Here is a 25,083-nt window from a genome sequence, read left to right as displayed (position 1 = left end):
CTCTTGAACTCTTGTTTGAGCCAGTTGTGGCTAAAATTGCAATAGTGCAATGATTTTGGTTTGATTATTGACAATTGTTAAATAAAGTATTGTTTGTTAAACTTCTAGTACTCAATGAACCAGCTCATTGTGTACAATCGTGTACAATGTTGTCATAAAATATTTGGTATAGTGAAACATCACTCAGGAGTAAAATAATTGCCACCGTTTTTGGTGTCCAGATGAACAAAAATTGTTTTAAATGGATAAATTACTTGACAACTTTTTTATTCTCTATCAAATAGATTATGCATTGGAGAAACTGCACTTTTCTTACATTACTATCAGAATACGATTAATTAAAATCATAAAATTGATGTTTGTTACTTTAGACTTTCAAATAAAACCTCTACTTGTTTCTTTAATATTTATTTCAATTCAATATTTTTTAATATCATATGTTTGATCATGAAGTTTATTTTTTTTGTCTAATATTATCAGATAAAATTATGTGCATTTTCGTCATTTATTTCATAATTTACAGTAAAATATACCATGAAGTATAAAATTATAGACTACTCTTTATTTTTCAACAAATAAAGTATATATCGAAGATACAAAAAAGGTTGCATTTGCAGCCACTGGATATCAACATAAGTAAGAATAATATTTTCTTATTTCACTAATTTCATTAAATAGAGATAAAAAGATTTAAAAGAGAAAAAAATGAAATCAATAAAAAAATTTCTGGAAAATATTTTTATCAAATCATTTTAATCATTGCAACAACATGTTTTTCCATATTTTTTGTTTTAGAAAGTTCTGATTGAATTAAATTTATCCCTGATTAAAAATGGAGAAGTTTTTCAATATAAACATGCTCCATTCATGTTGATCTTTTTCGTGATTGATTAATTTAAAGTTCATTCTGACTCCACAATATTTAAGAAGTTTTGAATGTTGTTTTAGAAGGTATGATTTGTTTAACCAAAAAAAAACATTTCTGGTAAAGTAATTAATCATTCAAAATAAGTTTAGTTTTTAATTTAAGTTTTAATTGCTTAAATTTTTTAGATTCAATATTTTTGTGCCCTTCACACTATTGTATTGATATATTCTGCTTTGACTATATTAATACAACATTATGAAGCACTCTTTTTTGAGGAACAGAATTGAGTAAGCTAACGACCAGCTTATATTTTTTCCTTATTTTTTTCTGACTATTTAATAATTTTAGCTTCTTCACTTTTTTTAATAAGCGTTTTAACTTATCTTTTAATATATATATATATATATATATATATATATATATATATATATATATATATATATATATATATATATATATATATATATATATATATATATATATATATATATATATGTGGAGTTTGGAGCTGTTGTTGTAGTATTATAGTGTAATAACTGCGAACATTGCGTCATCTACCATCTTGTAATATTAAAGGAAGTTGCATCATCCTCTTGACATTGAGAGGCGCCAGCCAGACCAGAAAGGGAAGTCCCGAAGGGAAACTCCCGAATTTATAATTAACTCTTACTTTATACCATAGAACAATCTAATTCTTAGTCACATGCAATCCGGAGACCACTGCGCGAAGGCAGCTCTCACGAGTCATGTCAATAACGTTTACTGTCATATCTTTCCATCCTTTTATTTCTATTAAATTGTTATGTTGTTAAATTATCGTCATTATTTACTCCTATGCTGCACTATCTCCCACACACACACACACACACACATATATATATATATATATATATATATATATATATATATATATATATAATTAACGTTTTGGAGTTTTTCCCTTTACTAACTCGTGAGAAGGACTTTTTCTCTCCACCTATACATCAATTATAATTATCAAGATTTTCCTTATCCTAATGAAACATTTTCCTAAATGAAACATTTTTACAGATTCATTTTGTAGGATTTCCTTAACTTTCATTGAGGAGCACTTGGGTGATTATTCTCCCTCTAATAATTATCAAATAAATATTGTACCCTAGTCCCCTGTCTAAGACCTGCTTCATATTTCTTCTGGGCAGCGACTTTAGAAGAGGGCAGGTTAAAACGGTAGGGTAGAAGGTACATCTGCTGAGGAGGGTAATACGAAGATATAGAATATCTGATTTCCGAAATAATTATTACATCCGATTTGATATTAATTTATTCGTGGATATAATTACATTTATTCGATATTTTAATACCTACTGACTATAAATTAGAAGAAACATCAGTGTTTGGAGTATCGGGTAAATATATGCCGGGCAATGGCACTGAACCTTAAAAAACATTAGTGTAGGGTATACCGGGCAGTGGCACTTAACTGGACCTAGTATGACTAGACCTTTGGTAAATGTCCGAAATATATACTAGGTATAGTTAAATGCCACTGCCCGGTATACATTTGCCCGATGCTCCAAACACTGATGTTTCTTCTAATCTATCGTCATTAAGTATTAAAATATCGAATGAATGTAATTATATCCACGAATAAATTAATATCAAATCGGATGTAATAAATATTTCGGACATTCACCAAAGCGACTGTGTGATTGTCAACATTTACCAGTGAAAGTCAACAACCATCGATTTCGGTCATTCACAGTAACATGCACATCATTTACATAATAACCTCATCAAGACGTTTATCTCATACTTTGCCGGTGACACACACACACACACACACACACACATATATATATATATATATATATATATATATATATATATATATATATATATATATATATATATATATATATATATATATATATATATATATATATATATATGCATGCATGTATATGGAGCTCGGTTATTGTACAATGCATTGTATAATTGTATTTAAAATTTAACTATAATTAATAATGCGTAGTGTAGAATTATTTATTAATTGCTGTTTCCTTATTTGCATTGCAATTTTTTTCCTACATTAAAAAAGTGATTAAATAAGTTTTTTTATTTTGTTAATTTGTTAAAGTTATTTGTTAATTATTAAGTTATTTGTTTAAATTTTTTCCTAGCATTTCAAGTATTTATTGGAAGCAATATGACGTAATTGCTCACAATATACTCAAACACCTTTATTAATATAGTGCACTTATTTATTCATCTTATTTAAGTTTTTATCTAACCTTGGCTGGTCATTGTTATCCTTCGTGTATTCGATCATGAAATCGTAACTATTATTAGGGAACACCATTATATTTTTCCACCTCATGTCTGTTGCTATTACGAAACATGAGAGACAGAAATTGGTTTATGACGGATGACACTACAAATTATCACTATTGGGCACTAGAATGCTGTTGCGGACCATTCTTGCACTTTAGAACACAATCTTTTGTTAGCATTTGTCATATATTGATATATAACCATATTGATATTTATGGAATAATGAATGGATGTGAAAGCTCTTGTAGTATTTTTTATCTTCTATACTTGGATAAGGGCATATTTTATTGTTCCTTACAAAACAGTGGGAGATGCATTTTATTTCGGATATGGATTTAGTAATACGTAATACTATCAGAGCACAAAAAAGCTGTGTTTGTATTTTTAATGTATTTTCATTCTTCTTAATAAGTATAATATTGCTACAAGGTTTTCATCAACTTTCTTTCCTGTTATCTTGTTATAATTATTTAATAATATTTATAATGATCGTACGATTACCATTTCAAAAGTTTTTAAGGTAATATATAAATAATGACGGCAAAATAACATTTCTAGAGAAGGAAATTTTTTTTTGACATGTTCATTTTTTACGTTATAAGTGTTAAAATCTATGAAAGTATTTTTTTTTAATAATTCGGAGACGGTTTCGTTTATTATTTTTGCATGTTATATTTTTGTTACTTAATTAATTAAAATAAAGATAATTTTTGAGAATTAACTAGGTTAAATAGTTAGTATAATAGCGATTCTTAAATTGTTTGTTTTGAATCTGTTTAAGGATATGTCTGTAATAATATGATATATTAAAAATATATAGCTTTACGCAAGAACACGTCTCAAATAATAATGAATGAATTTTGAGGTTTCGCCAAAAACAAATGAGATGTAAATAGTGTTAATTTTATAATAACATAAGCTTAAAAAGTGATTTATTCATGAATTAAGAAAATACTAAATTGCTGGAATTCAACAAATCATAGGATATATATAGCTTAAACAACGAGGCACAAGTTAATCAATTATGTCTCATAATAAAACTTTTTTTTATCTGAAGTTTACTTATCCATGAGTCAATTGATATATTATTTAATTTATTATTGTTTCTATTTCTTTTTTTAATCTAAACAACACTCTAATAGAGTTAAATAAAAACATAAGAAAAAGTTAGAAAGTTGAAGGCTATAAGAATTGCACAAAAATGGCAAATACTTACACTGCTCTACAGTAATGGAAGAAACAGTTACAGTTTTTGTTATTTTTCATGAATTTCTCAAGAAATATTTCGAGAATTATTTTGTAATATTCTTAATATAATAAAAACGTATCTTTTTGTCTTATAAGATTATCATTTTGAAATTTTAAATAAAAAAAACGTTAAAAACTGCACAAATAAAAATCATTTATAGTTATTTCACACTGTGCGAGCACGGACAGAATAATTTTTTTTACAATTTTATGGTAAATTTTATTTTATAACTAATGAAAAAAATAAAATTTGAATATCCTTAAAGTTTAAAACAGTTTTCCCTGTAGCTTTTGTACTTTTCAAAAGAAAGCTCTAAATGTTAAGGGGTTTCTACAAATTTTATTTCGTATCATACGGCAAATAATTTAAGAAAATGATAATACCTTATAATAATCGCCCATGATCCAGAAAGTAATGGAATAAGGAAAGAAAACGTCTTTTTATGGGTGATGATCCTCCACATTGACGGTGTAACTTTAAATAAATCTTGGTAAAAGTAAAAAATAAAAGTTATGGAAAACCCCAATACACATATCGTTTAATCACATATAGTTTTGTTAAATAAATCGAGTAAAATACCATGGAATTTAGATGATCTGGTCCTTGATATATTTTAAATAAATTGATTTGATATATTTTAACTAAATTGATTTTGTTCGATACTAAATAATTGATTTCTACGCTGGTTCGTTTGATAACAAATGAAATGGACTGTATTAAAGATTTTTATTATGATTGGTGCTACGAGCACGCTCATGCTATAAGATCAACAACTATTTTTCAACTGATTAGGGTTACAACAAACGGTGGCGAGGATGCTGAGACAAAGATGCCAAGTTGGCGCTATATTTCTGAGATATTGAACAGATTTGATATATTTTAACTAAATTGATTTGATATATTTTAACTAAATTGATTTGATATATTAAAACTAAATTGATTTGATATATTTTAACTAAATTATAATTAGATTTTAAAATTTTTAATGTCAAATTGATCTACACGTAAACAATACGTGAAGGGTCAGCTTGCCCCCTTAGTCTTTCTAGGTATACAACAATGTTCAATCCCGTAAATATAAATAATTAATATATCGTGAATATTAATTGCCTCTATTTATTTTTATTTGAATTGCTGTGAATAACAAATAGAAAATTCGTCAATGTGCTTGAATGTATTTGATTCATGGATAGGAACTTAGTTCTTGTGTAAACTTAATAAAAACGATTTATTCCATTCAGTTGGAGGTGATTAACTATTCAATTCAATTTTGTACAGGAAAATGCGTTTTCTGTAAAGTTAAGCGAATTTTTAAATGAATTTTGCAGCATATTTACGCAACCGAAAAAGAAAGAACTGAAAAATTGAGATAATGTATCTGACAATTGGTTAAAATACTTAAATTACAGGACTAAGAATTTTATTTTCCAAAATTAAAGCAAACGCAAAGATTTGCTTTTTAATGTCTCGAAATGTTTCATTAGTTTTCCCATGTTTACGATGCTCCCGCAACCAAATAGAAGAGATTTCAAAATAAAAGCAGCACGAAATAAAACATAAAAGTTCCAGTCAAAATAGCATCTACCAAAGCAGTCACGAATTAAAACATTTCTATTCCAACAAACTATTTCTTGAGCGCACGTGTAAGGTGATTTAAGGCGGAGTTTCTCTACAGGCGGAGTTGCGTGGAGTGAGTCGAAAGGCATCTTAGTCCTTCATTTCGCTCACAACTTCCAGAGTAGAAGGATGTATTGACACTATAGTTGTGCTAGTTGTGCTAACTTAGATGTTATTTATAGCTATGAATTTTTCTATCACAAATATGGTGCATTTATTTGAAGAAAAGTTTTTACATTTTGTCAGAAATCTGAAAACTTAGTTTGGTGCTACAAATTAGATATCTCTGAGGATTTCAAATAGTGAGCAAGTTTGTGAAAAATTTATTTTTCGGAAATTTTTCTTAAAAGCTAAAATGACATTTTACAATGTTTAGATTTTTTTGGGTATTTTTTTAAAAAATAATGCAGTTTAATTAGAGTCATAAATTGTTAGAAAATACTTTTATGGCACTGCTGTCGAATTAGTTTAAATTTTCAAGAAAAAAAAATTGTAAAAATTTATTAACATAGGAAATATTTTTTAAAAGTAAATAACTTATTAAAAGATTTAGAGCAAATATTTAAAGCCATTTTAAATTATTGCAAAGTTTATTTTTTTAAAATACTACGAACTAATAATAATTTATATATTAATGACGAAGATACATTAGATAATTATTTATTTCGCCGAAATGGTACAAACGTTATAAATATTATTTAAACATTTACGTTCAGGAATTTTATTTATTCTTAATTGAATTTATAAAACTAATATGTTTTAAAATAATTTATGATAAATAAACCTACATTTAAAAGGGCTTTAATTCCATTTTATTCCATTCAGTTTTAAAATAGAACGTTTTGCAAAATAAATTGTGAAAAATGTTTTAGACTTCCTTAATTGATTTTTTGAATTAACAAATATGCAAGATAATGTTCTTATTTCTACATTTACCACTTGAAATATATTAAATGATAATACAAAATAAAAAAAAAATATATATAAAATACTTGTAAGCGCTGGATCAACTACGTAGTCCTATGTAGTATAAAATTATTTACCACACAGTATTAAGTTGTAATCAACATACTATATTTATTTAATGCTATAATAATATAATTTTTACTAATTTATTAAATTACTATATAAATTTCATCATTATCGATAAAATATGGGTAATGCTCAACCCAAAGAAATTGATTTGTTGGAATTATATCTTAGAGACCCAGTGGTACGATATAACGTATCATGTTGTGTGAATGAGACAGAAAGGCTAGAAGGCGAACAGGACAATTGGGCCAAATGTCTTGGCCTTTTTCTACCAACTGCTCTTTTAAGTCGACCTTATTTACTGCCCTGGGAACAGCAAGCTATATGGGCAATACTGTTTGGCGTTATGATATCTACTGCTGTAGCCGGTAATGCAATTGTGATTTGGATTATACTAGCTCACAGAAGGATGAGAACAATAACTAATCTGTTTTTGTTGAACTTGGCTATAGCAGACTTTTTGTTGGCGAGTGGTAATGCCATATTTAACTTTGTGTTTATGCTGGAGAGTCATTGGCCATTTGGAGAAGGATTTTGTATCATCAGTAATTTTGTCGCCAATTTGACTGTTTCGACCTCTGTGTTCACAATATTGGCTATGAGCATTGACAGGTAAGATCTTTAGAGCTCATTCATTTACATTCTTATGATTTAAACCATTTAAGAGAAAAATATTTCTTTTTTTTGTTTTTAAAAATTCGAAAGAATATAATTAAGTAGTTAAAAAACATTTTATAATCTCTTACAAAGCTACATTTGATATTTTGGCGTGGAGTATTTCATAGTGTAATTATGCAAGATGCAAGACCCTTTCTTCGAAATGAATGTTTAAATCTATTAGAAATTAATTTATTAATAATGTATTTTTCTCATAAAAATACTTTTTCAGAATAAATTATGTTTCTAGAAATATGCAAGAAGCAAAACTCTAAATTTTAAGATATTTTTTTATTGTTTAGAATTTATAATATGATATGGAAAAAAAACTACGCAATTGTATCTACAAATACGAAGGACATGTAAGTCTAAACCTTTGTTTACTATAAGTGATGTTAAAACTATAAATATATTTTTATACCATCATAATTTGCTCACATGTTTACAGTTTTAAAATGTTACATCTCTTAAACTAAGTAGAATATATATTATTCAAAATTATTATTATTCCTAATATATTACAATAATATATATTATTCCTAAATAGAATATGTATTCTTTCAAAATTATATATTATTCAAAAACATATATTTTTTAAAAATTTTATTGAATTGAACTGAAATATTGCACGATATTATTTAAAAGTAATTTGTTACAGTATTAAATTTCCTCTTTTCGTTTTCTTTTTCTAAATATTAGAATTCAATTTCAAAATAAAAACTTGAATCGATCAGTATCCCTTATGCCATATTATTTTAAATTGTTTGATGAAAAACATGCCAATGCAAAGATTTGTGTGATGCAAAGATTAAAAACTAAATAAGCACAAGATAAATAATTACGTTAAAAAAATTTTATCGAATTTTTTTTTCAAAATGCATATGTTATATTTAACCTATTTGGAAGCATATTAAAATATTTCTAGTCATTTTTATGTCGTAAATTGTGCGAGATTTATGTATAAAATTTATCATCTATACTTATATCTTACATTTTATCTGTCTATCATTATTTATCGTACATTTTTCCTGCAAGAATTCATCCAGTCATTGAATTTTTATTAAGTTGCAAGTTATTAAGTCAAGTTGGACGTTGCATAGTTACAATATGCTTTTGTAAGGAATGTGCGTAAGAATACAGATACCTTAATTTTAAACTCTCTTACTTTTTATACTCTCATTAACGTGATAACAAAGTAATGAAATTTGATGAGCATTATAATTTTGTAAGATAAGTGAAATCTCACAATGCACAACAATGCTATTTGCTATAAGTTGAGCATTTCCGGAACAAACCGAGTGCGCCAGGGGGTAATGGAGGCTAAGCCTCTACAATTTCGTGACCGACGGCATGATTGTGACTATGTGGTCACCATTGTGCACGGGCCGCCTTTAACTTCCTCGTCAATCTGGTACCCATCGATTTGAAGCTGGGTGGACTTCAAGCCACAACTGGGGATCGAACAGCTGTTTTTCTCAATGGCAGTTCAGTGCCTTAAACGCTGAGTTATCGCGGCTCCCATTTTTGCTATGATAAGGGATGAAACGAATCAACTAGAAGTGAATCGATAGACTAAGTTTTTAAATCTTTAAATACGAACAACAACATTATATAAATTAGAAAATATTCATCTTGAATAAAATTTAGATACCAGCATTTGAGGATACTTAGTCACTCGTGTAACTTAAACCATTCTGCTGAATCAATTTTGGATGTTGAGTTTGGCATTGCTATTTTTGACTTAAGTTCCTTATTTTCTAGAATCTGTGACTAACACTGTTAGATACTTTGGATCAAACTAAGGTAAAAAGTACCGGTAATTTGGTGTCAGTGCATTTTATCGTAAAATCCATTTTTACCACAATATGTTACGGAACAAAAAAACTGATGTACCGTAACTTTTACAGTAATATTTATCGTAAAACCACTCAATCACTCTAGTTGAATAAATATTACTGCAGAAATTACGTCATAATATTTTACGGTAAAAATGGATTTTACGGATCATGAATTCAAAGTGCTGGTACTTTATACCATAATAGCGTACATATTTCACATCTACATAACTGTAATCCATAATTTAGTTATTTTTAGATTAACTCTCTATAAACATTTCAACGAAATCTTAGGCGGAATTTTATATATGATTTTCTTAATTAATAATATTTCCATTTATTTTTTCAATATTATTAATTTAATTGTTGTTTCCCATAAGTAAAGCAAAGGCTAAATTTTTTCCCTCATATTGTAACAATTGCATGCTATAGAGGATGTTATATTTTATCTTTTTACCAGCCCATCACCCACTAATATATATATATATATATATATATATATATATATATATATATATATATATATATATATATATATATATATATATATATATATATATATATATATATATATATATATATATATATATATATATATATATATATATATATATAAATATATATATATACTGCAGCCAGGGTGCCAGTACTTTTTACCGTAATTTAATCCAGAATGCAGTTTAATTCAGCGATGACCTAAGCTTAACTACAATGAATTAGTATTTAAATTAATCACCTTGGATTGGAAGGTGTCTTAAATCGCAAAGCCTAATGATGGCACCTTCGTTTTATTTACAATTAACATTTTGGTATTATAACTGTTGACACTGAATCATATTTGTCTTTTTTTTCGCTCCACAAATTCATTAAATAATTATAACTGTCTTTTTCTAAATTTCCCTTTATACATTTAAGGTAGAAGTACAGGAAGTACACGAATAGCTTACGAATGCGCTTTTTTATTTTCCCTACATTGAATTCTAAGAAGAATATTAATTAGTTCATTATTGTTTGCAGGAGATACAAGCTGAATACTTATAATTTAAATTAACTGAAATTTTCTCCTTACATATTATGGCACTAGATGGCTCTGTATAGTCTAGTTCAGATGCTAAATAATTTTTATCGGTGATTTTTTTTTCATTGAAAAATAACGAAATTTTTAGTCTTTCTCAGTATTTAAATTTAAATTTAAAAAAGAAAATTAAATGAGGGTTTTTAAACTATAGAATAGCGAAAGTTATTACTAGAATGAAAACAACATAAAAGAATTAAAGATGAATTTTTTAAGATTGGAAGACGAAATGAAAAGAGGGAATAAAGTTATGCTTAAGAAGGTAAGATATAGTTGTAAACTTAACGGAATATAACGAAATATTGAATATGTTATGAAAAGATTTGCATGCGTAATTGTTTCAATACTTGTTCTGAACATTATATACTTTCCTTAATGTTAACTTCAAGACTTGTGTAACTTCAAGAAAAAATAATAATAAGTTTTAAGTAAATTGCATTATGCCAAAAAATGCGCGAAATCGTTTAGAGAGTGTTTAAATTAATTTAATCTCTCATGCTATATTCTGTAAAAAAATAAAAGAATTTTATTTAAGTATTCCTTGTTTTATTGTTAAAGATGATGCGTCTGCACTCTAGTACGACTTTTCTGTAGTGATTTCGGAGCAGTATAACCATCTTACACATAATGTTATTTATGCCCCATGTATTTCTAAATTCAACTTCAGTCCTGTTTTCTTAGGTCTTCTTGATGGAATTTGTATAAACATTGATGGTGGAAAACCTATAAAGAATTACACTAATATTTTTTTAACGTACTTTTGCTAGTTAAGTGGCAGGTTTATAAAGACCGCATATATAATACCCTGTATTAAACCAATTTAAACCAATAAATTTCTGTAATATCGGTACTACAGCATAGTTAGGTTTAAATTGTATCTTTTATAAAAAAAAAATTCAGATCGATCAAGAAGTGGTAGCTAATTGGGGATAGGTCAGGTGAATATGAATGATGATGAAGAATTTCCAATTTCAACGCCTGAGGTTTTGCTACTGTGAATTGTGTAGTGTGAGGCTTAACCAATAGGAGTAAATCTGTTGATCCCTATTGGAGTTATGACAATAGGAGTAAATCTGTTGACTAATTTAGGCTATTTGACTTCAAATTTAGCCTCATTTCACCCTGCCATTTGGTTGCAATGTATTTCTGATATCCGAAATGATTGTTTAGTTCATCATTATCGACCTTTACTCTAGGCAATTGTGTAGCTCATTTGTACTGTCAAAATTAGCTGTGGTAAATTTAACGAAAATTCACGATGCTGTAGTTTCTAGTTAAAACTCTTACTTCAGAACAATGTGCATTTCTGGAACTTCCATTTTCAACAAAATTAATTAAAAAATATTTTTATCCTTCTTAGAGATTGCGATATTTTTAAGCAGGAAAGAAATATGTGTAATTTTCAGAAAAGAAGGAAAAGTAAACGGTAAAATATTCAACTAATTTCTAATAATAAGATGTCACACCATTACTAATTCTACACCATACCTAATTTCTAATAATAAGATGTTTTAATAAAAATCTAATCTACAAATAAAATAAATTCTATAATAAATTATAATATTTTTAATAATAGTGCTCTTAATTAATAATAAAATGTACGATAAAATTTTAATTAGCAACTTCAGTGACTACATTTTGAGAAATGTTGCTTAATATATGACGCAAAAATAATAGTTATTTATTTAACATTCTTAAAAAATCCTGAATTACATACCTTAGAAATATGTTAAAGATATTAGGACTTAATAATTAAATTTACTTTTCATTATTAATTAGAATGATTAATTATTAATAATTAAATTTATGTAATTCTGCTTTAACTTATTTTTTTAAATAAACATCTTTTTATTTTAATTTAATTCTGTATTAAATTAATTTTACTTTACAGCTATCATTAAAAATGTAAGTTTCAGAATTAAGTATTAATACAATGCAAAATACAGAAAAGGAAAGTGGGTTTCTAGTAAATATACTAATTGTATTTAAATTTTCAACTGGGATTTTTTTAGTTTTAAACTTAGGTTTCTTAGCTTACTTTTGACAAACTACAGCTAGAAGGCAGATTCTTTTGCAAAATCTAATACCTGCCAAATAGATTGGAAAAAAGGTTTCCTCCATGTCTACAAAAAAAAGGAAGAAAAAAAGGATTAAATTCTGCTTAAAAATTCTTGAAACAGTGAAGATTTTAGGAATGTGTATTTTCCTCTGAAAATCAAATATTTTATTTTGTGGTTTCGAATGGATGTGTATAACATTCAAAGTTTTAAAAAAAATTTCCCTTGATAAGATTTTAACGAATCTTTATTTTCTGATTTAGAATGTAAAAAAAAGAGAAAAAATCAGTTTAAAATTCAGGAAGATAGCACATAAATTTATATTGCGTAATATCTAAAAATAAATCGGCTATTAAAATTATTAAAAAATTCTTTAAATATAACAAATTTGGACTTTTATAATATACTCTTAATTTTCTACTCAAAAAAAGTTTCTATGAAGATTAATTGAGCAGTGGTAGCTCAGGGCATAGATCGCTCGCCTCCCAAAGAGGCTCTCCGGGTTAAATCCCAGCGAGAGCTGGTCGAGAGCTGGCGAGCCACACCCGGCTCGCATAGACGACAGGGTTGACGTAAAATATCCTCAGTGGTAGACGGATCATGGGTTAAAGTCCCCTTACAGTCAGACTAACTGTGGTTGGTTTTCGTGGTTTTCCTCTTCATGTAGCGCAAATGTGTGTTAGTTCTATCAAAAAGTCCTTCACAAAGACAAAATTTCTCCCAATACTTGATCCAGAAGTTCCCTTGTCTTCTGGATTGGGTTCAAAATTACAATTCTACGGAGTTGAACATTAGTAGCCGTTAACTCTAAATTAGGTCAGTTGCGCAATGACAGATATAAAATAAAATGAAGATAACTGCAAAATTAATTTAAATTATAATAATCAGGACAACATTTACATTTTTATAAGCATTAAGTAATGCAACATCATATTTTGATCATTTTTCACTATAACGTATTGAAGCAATAGAAATAAGTATTTTTAATTCCTTAGTATGCTTAAATCGAAAAACAATGCACTTAATTATTTAAGTTTAAAGAACAAAGTATGTTCCGTCATACTGCATACTGATGGTAAATTCAATTTAATGCTTTATGTTGTAACTATCTGAAATTGAAAGTTAGTTGAGTTATTTCTTGAAAAGCTATACATCCATTTCACGACCTAACAAAGAAGCCATAAACGTGACACAGTTTTCAATAATTACTATATAAATATTTTAAGACTAACTTATTTTATACGTTTTAGCAATTTTTATCACATTTTATACAACAATCTAACTATTCATGCATTATTGTTAATTAAATTTATTTATTGGTTTATTCATTTGTTATTACTCTTAAACAAGAAACTCTTTCGCCAGGTCAAAATCCTATTTAAAAGTTTATATACTGTATTTTTAACGATTTTCGAACTTCAAACTTTGCTTTAATTAGTGAAACAGTATTCTTAATTGCCACCCTAGTTTATTTTTCGGAATTCATTATTAAGTCGTTATTTATTCTAAAGCCACCTCATTAATTTTATTAAAAAATAGTTTTCGAATTTAACTGTAATTTAAAGTATCTCTTGTACAGTACTTACATTTTTGTGATGAGCATTTGTTTTAATGACATATATTGATTTTAGACATTTTAAAATAAACGCATGAAATTAAATGTAATATTTTGAAATTGGAGTGATTAGATAAAATGAAAAATTTCCGAACTATATTTTTCAAAAAGATTAAAATTTAAAACAGAAATATTTTATTTTTTTTTACTAGAAAACAAATTATATATACCACTTTTGAAAGTTGAAAATTGAAGAAGGGGAATCTATAATGATAGAATAGTTTTTTTTATGATACATGAATATGATATATTTTTTATAAGACATGAAAAGATAGCTTTTAAAATGCTTGTTTTGTATCTTTTAGGCTTATGTTATTGTTTTTTCTTTAGTTTTGTAGTAATTGGGATAATGTACGTTGAAAAATGGTCAGAGATTTGAATCATAAAAAAATTTGCTTGTGTCAACATTTATTTAGATCAGATACAGAGCTGCAGTTCAAATTTGGCTACTCCAGTTAGACGAAAAGTGCTATATTGCTTTTGAATAATAATGGCTTTTGAATTGCATTTCTTTTTGAATAATATTGATTTTGAATTATACATAGTTTTGGAGTGCTGGTCGATTAAATACAAATTCTATTAGACCATAAAATACAATATACATTTAAATAGTAGTTGTCAGCAAATTATTGAAGCTTGTATTTCTATCTATCATATCTTTAGTAAAAAGTTATTCACATTAGTCAAAAAGTGGTCAAAAATATCGATTTACAATAAATTCTCCTTGGTCGTTATAATAAATTCTGCTTTTGAAAACTGGAATACAAACGAAACTTGCATTGCAATCATATATTTAGGTCCATTAGATATTATAAGATTCCAATACACAGACACTGAAACTAGTTAATAAAAATCCAGTAAAAAGTGAAAAAAAAAAAAAAACAATTTAGTTGTCGGATGTACCAAAAATTACTTACCAATACACAGAAAGTACAGGGAAATACAGAGAAAGTTATGGCTTACTGCATTCTGCGTAGGAAACCTGTTATTCATTCTTACAAAGCACAAAGTTTTGAAACTAATTATAAATTCGATAATACAACATGATGCCAATTGAGGATAACTAACTCGAACATCATGGTACGCAGTATTAAGAAAAAACTAGCAGACTGCTGTGCAAATATTTCAGCTGGACTAATCAGACATACAGCAAAAAATTTTACATTTTCTTTTCAACCAGCAACTTCATTTGTAGACGAACTCGGAAGTTGGCGGGAATAAAATACATGTTTTCTAAAAAAAATAATTAAAAAAAATGCAGGAAACCGTTCGTTTCTACCTCCTTGCATTGTTCTATAAAATACATTTCAAATCATCCAGCATTTTCAGAGCACCCAGTATTATTGAAAATTTGATAAAGTGCCTGTTTAAGACGTTGTTAATTTGCTGGAAATCCAATTTTATGCTAAATCAATTACATGTCCAAAATTGTGTAAATGAATAAGTGAATAAAAAATTAATAGATGAATAAAAAATAAATAAATGGATAAAACATAATTAAAATAAATTAATAATAAATACATTTTATGACCTATTTCAAGAAAAAGTAAATACAATTTATTACATACTTTAAACTATGCTTAAGAGTATTGCTACCTAGTAAATTTAAATTTAATTCGCGAGAAATTCGGATTTTATTGAGAGCGTATTGAAATTGAAGAAGAAAAAGAAAGAAAGTAATCGCAATAAAGTAGAAAGAAGTTTCAAAACATTATTTATGTATTATCCATACATTTATGCATTATTCGCGCATTATTTATGAAAGTAGGAAATATATTTTATTAAACTTTTTTAAACATTACAACAAGAATTTGTGTTACCTGTAATAAAACAGTTTTTGTCCTTGTGGAAAACTTCTGTTTCGATAAAAATAAAACGTTATACTATTTCAAAAATTAAAGTTAAATCTTTTGACCAGGATTGTTTCGTTTTTGTAAAGAAAGTTTAATATTCTTATGACATTAAGTATTTTTGAATGTATGAAAATGTACTCTGGTTATAAAAACACTTTCTTGTCTGTCTGTTATTATCGCGGATCATTTCAGACTTTTTGTTAAAAGTTTGTTTTTGTGAAAAATATATCACTTACAAAATATTTTTGAGGCTCATTTGAAGTTGTTTTGAGGTGTTGTTGAGATTTGACGTTTATTCGAAGTTGATTTCAAAAATAACCTTAAAAGATAAACCTTTCCAAGGTGTAAAATCAAGGTGTATGAAGTTGTTGTATTCACACTTGAAGTTATTTTGAGAGTTGATGAAAACCTACCTAAGAGCATCCAGCTTCGGGAGTTTGATTTTGATGGTACGGATTAATTTTTCTACATTCAAGCCAATACGTATAGTAGAGGTTTGAATAATTTCACCCGATCTTGATTTTGTGAGGTTTAAATGATATTGAAATTGAGATTGATTAATGAGGGTATTTCTGGTGCATGATAAACCTTTGGTGCATAAAACATAATCTCCTTTTTTACTCTAGGAATATTTTTTCGCATCTATCAACCTCAAAACATCCTAAAAAGTAACTTATTTTTTTGTAAGGGATAATTATTTCGCGAATGTGTGAAAATAGGGTTCTAATTTTATGAAAAATCAAATAAAGAATTGGGTTTCCGTACAAACTGTGAAAATCTATTAATAATTTTGTCAAAAGATGGAAATAAGATCCAATTTTTATGATTAAGGAAAACACAAAAGCCATGACTTTTAAAAAGTTTCATTTAAAACCTTGAAATAAAGTGTTCGTTTTTCTAGAGAAAATTTTGCAATAAAACATTGTATAAAGTGTTTATTTTTTAAGTTGCAATATTTTATTAAGGGCAATATTTGCGTTATTGATAAAAGTAGTTATAAAAACATAATAAAGTAATAATTTTAGAGATGAATAATGAAAGATATTAAAGAGAAGTTAATAAAAAGAAAGAGAAATTAGATAATAAATTAATTAAGTGGAACAAAACTTTATATGGCTACTCACAGTTCTTTTTTCGTTATTTATTTTCGAATAACAACTTGTTCTCTGGGGCAACAACTGCTGAAGAGCCAGCTTAGCGAAAGTATGAGGTAGCAAGGGAATAAGATCCTTGTAGCTTTTTAAATTCGGATAGGACATATATTCCATATCATCACTACTATATTCGTTATAAATAGAATAGGCGTTTCAGAGTTAAGCGGTATTCCCTTTCAACGTTATAGGTTTTTATGAATACGAAAATAATGTCTAGGTCTGTAACTTTGCAGGAGCCAAAATTGCACAGGGGATAGAGCGCTTGCTTTCTATTCAGGTGAACCTCGTTCGAATTCCAGAGATAGCTGGTCGATGCGAATTCGGCATCCGACTTGCACCGATCCCAGTGATGACGTAAAATATGCTCAGTGGTAGACGGATCATGGGTCAGAGTCCCCTTGCCGTGAGGCTAACCATGGGAGATTTTAGCTGTGGCAAATTTCTCCCAATGCTTGACCCCTTGTCTTCTGGATTGGGTTCAAAATTACAAGGCTATGGAGTAGCACATTAATAGACGTAAACCCAAAATTGTGTCGGCTGTTCAACGACGGTTATATAAATATTATTTTGCAGTAAGGATCGTTCAAAAACTATCAAAACCTCAGTATTTATATATATATATATATATATATATATATATATATATATATATATATATATATATATATATATATATATATATATATATATATATATATATATATATATATATATATATATGTGGGTGATTCTTAGGAAACATGACAATTCGGACCAATCTTCAAATTTAAAGTCTTCAAAAAAATCTAATTTTTTTTTGTATATTTATTTAGTTACGTTTATTAATATCTTACAGACAGCAGTGTAGTTCATTGACATCTGCTTTGTAGTTTATTGACAGCATATAGTTTATTGACAATGGAAATTCACCACATTTTGAATGCCATGAAAATGGCATATTAGCTTAGAAGTTTGAAAAAATAGTCATTTTACGCTATTAGTAAGTAACAAAATCTTAACCTTGTTGTTAGATGGACATATGGCTGGATGAATGAATAACTTAAATTCTTTTATCTGCTGTAGAAAGAATAAAAAAGATTTTTGTTTTGCTGATATGAACAGAATGAAATTGTGCAAAATAATCATTAAATAAATAGTTTTGATTACATTCAATAACTTGGTATTCATAAACTTGGTATTAGGTTAATATTTGCTTTCCCTCTTTACCGTATTAGTAGTTAAAAAAAATTCTGGTATCACTTCAATGTCCTAGCATTCATAAGCCAGGAAAATGGCAGCCAGGATAATGATAAATTCGCCCTGTTATAGTATATAACTTTACGTTAACTTAATATTTTGGCCTAAGATGTTTATATTCTGCAGGATTTCTTAAAATAACTCAGATAAATCTATGTAGTTTATGTTATTAATGATTTCTAGAAGCCAGGAAAATGATAACACAAAAACCTACTCACCTGGAAACATTTTTTGAAATAGATTTTGAACCAGAAATTTGGTTCTTTATTCATGCAACAAGACATGTTCATATAGGAGGGCGTCTAATCAATCTATTAACATAAGATATGGATTGCTGGCTCTATCTATTTTGGTTATAAACCAATAAATAAAAGTAGCCAGGAAAATGCCAGATTTTCTTGTGACAGACAAATTATTTACAGAAAAAAAATTTTTAAGCAAAGTTTTGGTAAATAATACCCTCTGCGCATATTCTAGAAATGCTCACACCGGTTGAGATGAAAAAAAAATTAGATACTTGAAAATTAATGGGAAATTTTGAAGCTAGTTATTATTGGAAACATTGTTTGTGACATGCCAGAAATATGAAATTTTGTTCATGAAACATGAAGTTCAATTTAATTTTTTAAATATACAAAATAGTCGATGCTATTACTGGGTTATTTAAAATGCTAACAGCAATGCTATTTATTAAATTTTTTTAAAAAAAGTTTTTTTAGTAGTTTAGCATTAGATCTTGGTGCAAGTGACAGTAAATTGCCATATTTCGTGAGAATCACCCATATATATACTGAACAAATGGGTTTGGCTTGCACTATGCGACTTTGCACTATGGGTTTAGGTGAGAGAGAGGGCAAACCAAGAAAATCTTTTACATTTCAAGAGTCACAACGAATGTTCGTTTAATGTTTATCCCCCCTTTTGGCTGTTACAAATAGACTTATTTAAGATTTTCAAATTTCCACTATTGTGTGTGCCTTTTGATGAATGAGTCTTGCAAAATATTTCTTTCTTTTCCTTTTACTATGTAATATAAAAAAATCAATGGTGGAATCCGGATTCCGCAACTGCGGATAACGGAATTTTTTAACTGTGTCCTTATTTTTTCAAGATAGTTTTCGAGATACATTTCCCCTGATAAAAACTCTTTACCAAGTATATCACTGTTGACCACTCATGTAAATTTTTAATGGCGTAAAGCATTTGAAACTTTAAAAAAAAACATAAACGGAAAATTTGAATTTTTAGACTTATAATAAAGATTTAGAACTGCAATAAAAGGTTTTATACGCTTTCTATAATTAATTCAATAAGTCAATAGTTTGAACTTCACGTGCAATAAACGGCCAAACTTGATTACTAAATTACTTAAGCTAGCTACTAAAATTGGATAGAACGTTCGCAAATGATTACAGTTAGAAACTTTATTCATTAATATTCATAAATACGTATAATACCATTATGATATTCTTTATTACCAACATTCTATATGATTAGTTTTCCTACGAGGTTTGGCTTTATTAATCTTTAGTTAAGATTCATATCAGGAATTCGTCTACGAAGGTTTTAATATTCCTGTCTGAATAATCAATCATTATTTTCACTTTATTTTCTACGAATAGAAAAGCTTTCGTTTTGCTTTAGAAATAAAGCATTTAATGACGTGTTATTAAATGTTGAGCTAAATGTTGAGCTAACAAAATAACCTCTAATTTTAAGACATTTTTGTTATAGCATTAATCTTTAAAATAGATGTTCTCCAAAAAGAAAAATTAAGGTAAAAATGGTACAATAAGAGATAAAAAATTTATTATTGGAGGAAAATATAATTTTAAACTGTGTTTTTAAGAATAATTTTTATCCTCTTGTAACATAATTTCGTTTCTTAACTGAGAAAAGAAATTCTGGTAATATACTCGAGCTGTGTGGTTATAATATTTCTAATAAAAATAATAATAATAAAGTATAAGGCTTTTAAACCATTAATTTGTTAATTTTTCAATTCATATGGTAACGGATTACCGGAGATTCTTATTTTCAAAATTATAGCTCTTATTACCACACATTCAGTAAAAAATATAAAACTGAAAAGTAAATTTAGCCGCATTTAAGTGATGATTCAAAGTATTATGATAAAATTAACCAATTTTGTCACATTTACCAAATTTTATAGTACATTATAAAAGCACATTTTATTTTAGTTTTAACAAAATCATTACCAAAGCGCTTCGGTAAAAATTTTAGGAGTTATGGTAAAATTATAGGAGTTCGGTAAAATTTTTAGGAGTTCCAAAAGAGTCAAAATAATGGTAAATTTTATCATATTCTGATAACTTTTATTAAATTTTTTTCTTTGTGTGGGTCTATAATATCTTCACAAAATAGATTTTGAGATATACTCTTGCAAATATATCAGCAGTATAGTAAATAATATTTGAAATAGGTATATAATACATGGTAGAATATAATACATTGTTCGGTCTACTTTGAAGCGTTATTTTATATTATTATTGTGGATATAATTCACAGAGAAATATTGTTTTGTAAAGAAAAGAAGATTAGCAAAATCTACCTTCTTTGCAGGAGTCTCAAGTAAGACTCTTTGCCTAACACAAGGTCAAGTGGAGGGTTGTTCTAAAAATGAAAGATCGATGTAGGAAATTTTTATAAATCTATTTAACTTGTACAAATATTATTATTTAGTTTTTTTAACTGAATAAAAAAAGTACTGAAGTAACGCGGAGTATGTGGAATTCAGTAAACGATTGAATAAAAAAACGAATTATTTGTTATGTTATCAAAATTACATAGATTAATTTCACTGTAAAAAAGCTTAAAACTGACTTTAAGAATTTTAATGACTTAAAAATCATTCAAAAATAAGAAAGGGAAAATTTCTTATTTGTAGGCATTAGGAAAGTTGCTGAAAAAATATAATTCTAATCCGCAATTCTTTACTTTACGCCGAAAAGCCAAAAATATATCTAAAATGAATCTGAAAAATGTCTCCTTTAACTCTAAGCTATAAAACTAATTTAATATATTAAAAAAACGAAAATGTGTTGCATTTTAATCTTCAGACATTAGAGTGCGTGATTAATAAAATATTAATTCTACTGCTAATAGTTTTTTTATTAAACTAAATTACATTGCACAAAACAATAATAAATATATATTTTGGATATAAAAAGCTCAAAAGCTAATGTCCACTTAAGTGGCATTTTCCCAGCAAAATATACCTTAAATGCCCCGTAAAATACTAAAATTAGAATATTTTTTTCCTCATTCAATATTTTTTACTTTATAAGAGTAAGATGTGCATGCTACGCAAAGTTTTATGATAAGCGGTAACGTCGTCTGCAGTATTTTTTGGAATTTAGAATAAATTTTTTTTCCTTATAGAATATGAAGCCTGTTTGAAAGAGCAGATATACTATTCGGTAGAGTATAAAATATCTTTTAAGTCAATATGTTTTATTGTTTGTTAGAATTGGAGTCTTTTCCTTAAACTATATCAATATCAAAGTATATTTTCTTCAAAGTATGTCAAATGTAATAGTTTCGAAATCTGTTACCACTTGACTAGGAAGAAAAATAATCGAAAAATATATCCTTCTGGATAATATAAAAACTTCGTTGTTGTTTCTCAATGGTGCAAAATATGATATAATCTTAAAAAGTGTGATGTTGTAATACACTATCTGGCCATTAATGACCGGACACCTCTCATTTCGGATACATGAGGTGCTAGTATCAAGTCAGTAGGGCGTAGGGTCGTCACGCGCCCGAATCACAGCTTTAACCCTTCTAGGAAGGCTATCCACTAGGTGTTGGTACACGGCGGCAGGTATTGCCCGCCATTCCTCCTGTAACATGGCGAAGAGTTGAGTGGTGGTTTTGGGGCGTTGTGGTCTGGCCCTCAACCGGCGCTCCAACTCATCCCAGAGATGCTAAATTGGATTGATGTCGGGTCTTTGGGATGGCCAGTCAAGTTCTTGCACCCCCATTTCATCAAACCAGTCCGTGATGGCATGTGCTTTATGAATGGCAGCGTTATCGTGTTGAAACACAAGCGGGCCATTACCGAACTTTTGCCACAGGGTGTGAAGCGCCGAATTGTCCATGATGTCTCTATACCCTTCTGCGCTCAGGGTTCCACGCACTAACACCAAGGGTTCAAGGCCAAACCATGAGAAACAGGACCACACCATAATTCCTCCACCGCCGAACTTCACAGTGGGGACAATGCACTCCGGTGGGTACCGTTCTGCGGGCATTCGCCAGGTCCACACCCGTCCATCGGAGTGCCACAACATGTAGCGTGACTCATCACTCCACATAACGCTTTTCCATTGCTCTACTGTCCACTGGCGACGTGCTCTGCAACACTGAAATCGGTGGCGGGCGTTTGATGGAGAGATGTTTGGCTTATGTGCTGCTGCTCGTCCATGGAATCCTTGTGCAATCAGCTCTCGACGAATGGTACGTGTATTGGCAACTCTGCCAGATGCAGCCCGGATGCTGGTAGCGACAGTGTCCAACGATATTCGTCGGTTTGCCTTCACTGCACGTCGAAGAGATCGTCGATCCCTGTCGGACATTATTTTGGGCTTGCCGGGTCGGGACTGCGGTTTTATCACTCCCTCTCGTTCCCATTTCAACACGACGTCACCAACTGTTGACCGATGTATCTGAAACTTGTCGGAGATGGCACGTATGGAATGACCAAATCGGTGGGAACCTATGATCATGCCCTTTTCCGCCTCATTCAGCTCTCACCGTCCACTCATTTTCACTGTTAATGCTCGTATGGCCGTCACCTGCTTGCGAATGGTCTTCCCCCACCACAGGTTGCGTATTTATTCCGCCAGGACGAGTCCACCTGCCTTTCAAGGGGTGTCCGGTCATTAATGGCTAGATAGTGTATGTATTAGCTCCAATTTTTAAAAAAAGCTAACTCTAAATTTTAATATGTAAATAAATAACTAAAAATTATTTTGTTAAACAAAAAAGTTTCTAAACTTGTTTTTATACATAAATCAAACATAACAGTTTTTGTTTGTATTAAATTAATTATAAATTGGTAAAAAATACATAAATAGACAAAAAAAAATTTATTAAATTAAAAAAAATAGTTAATAAATTTTAAAAACTAATAAAACGTGTTAGAGGCAATCTACTTCCACACTGAGAAAAAAAAATATGGTCAAAACTCACTGCACATGGTAAAATTTACCATGTTTCTAGTTCTGGGATAACACTAAAAAGCAAGATAAAATTTAGCGAACAACTTTAGTAAGGATTGCCATAAAACTAACAATCGAATATGGATTTATAAATCTATGGCAAAATTTGGTAAATGGGATAATAATTGGTAATTATTTTCACTGTATCTTAGAGCCGCATCTCATGAAAACCGTTTATTCAGTTAAATTTAATTGTCAGTTTTACATTATTTAATAATGCTTGATTATAAGAAGTATAATTTTGAAAACCAGAATTTCCTGTAAGCCATTACCAGATGAAAAGAAAAATTACCCAATGAATGGTTTAAGTACCCTACATTGTGGTTTTATTAACCAGTATTTTTTTTACTAGATATGCCATTATCATACAGTACTGTAACTCCATCAGAATATTTTTCCCTGTGCACATTTTTTTTTATTTAATTTTCATATCTATTTACAATTAATTTAAAAAATAATTAATAAATAAAAAAATATGGTTCTGTAGTTACTGGAATCAATAGCAAAATTTTTTCTTACCTTTTTTCTACACCGTTAAGTTTTGTTTCCAAAGATTTTTCATGCAATCATGTAGGTAAAAAATATTTCAGATTAGTTGTGGAGATAGATTACGCAAAATACCAAAGAATCAATTCAAGAAACTATTATTTTGAATGGCCACTCACTTACTATTTTCATGATTTAGAAGGCGATTTTTATGAGATTTATTAAATGAATTGGTTTTTACGACATAGGACCATAGGTTATAATGCTTGGAAACCACGTTTATTGGATGTTTTATGATCATGCATATAATAAACGGACTGACCAATTACAATTTGCTAGATTTATTTCATAGAGAGAATAAGGAATCATAAATTTATTGCATAGATCGTATAGATAATTTCATTGTCTTTTGTCGTTATAAAAATATTACACCCACGGAAAAGTCAGCTAAATGTTGTTCCATACAAAAATTTTGAGTTTACTATAATAAGGTCATAAACTGAACAGGTTTTTTTAGATAGAACTGTAGTAAGCACTATAGTTTTTAAAAATTATTAATGCAATTTAGCCTGGCGTCTTATTTAGGCTATAACGGATATGTATGGTATTATAATTTAACGTGTTCCAAAATTTTCTATCAGCGCTCATGTTGCTAAACAAAAACACTACACTGTTAACTAACTACTTAAAAGTATTAATTTGCATGAGGATACAATTTCTCTTGATGTAGTATTCAAGTTGCAGTAAGAAAGTACGATATTCTGATTCAAAAAGTTTCAAATTTTTTTAG

General features: G+C 28.5%; 1 protein-coding gene across 2 annotated transcripts in view; it reads left to right on the top strand.

Moving 5' to 3' along the window:
* Positions 1 to 6,135: 6,135 nt before the first annotated feature.
* LOC107444914 (tachykinin-like peptides receptor 86C) overlaps positions 6,136 to 25,083 on the top strand; it is a 62,872-nt gene continuing 43,924 nt past the window's right edge. For both annotated transcript variants that reach the window (XM_016059184.4, XM_043053403.3), the window contains exon 1: positions 6,136 to 7,691. In XM_016059184.4, the coding sequence (XP_015914670.1) occupies positions 7,201 to 7,691 (491 nt within the window). In that variant the 5' untranslated portion in view covers positions 6,136 to 7,200. The remainder of the gene's footprint in view (positions 7,692 to 25,083) is intronic.

The sequence above is a fragment of the Parasteatoda tepidariorum genome, chromosome 2 (genome assembly GCF_982258835.1).
Source record: "Parasteatoda tepidariorum strain Cologne lab strain chromosome 2, Ptep-v5.0, whole genome shotgun sequence".
NCBI classification, from domain to species: domain Eukaryota; kingdom Metazoa; phylum Arthropoda; class Arachnida; order Araneae; family Theridiidae; genus Parasteatoda; species Parasteatoda tepidariorum.
This window is presented reverse-complemented; position numbering and strand designations above follow the sequence as displayed.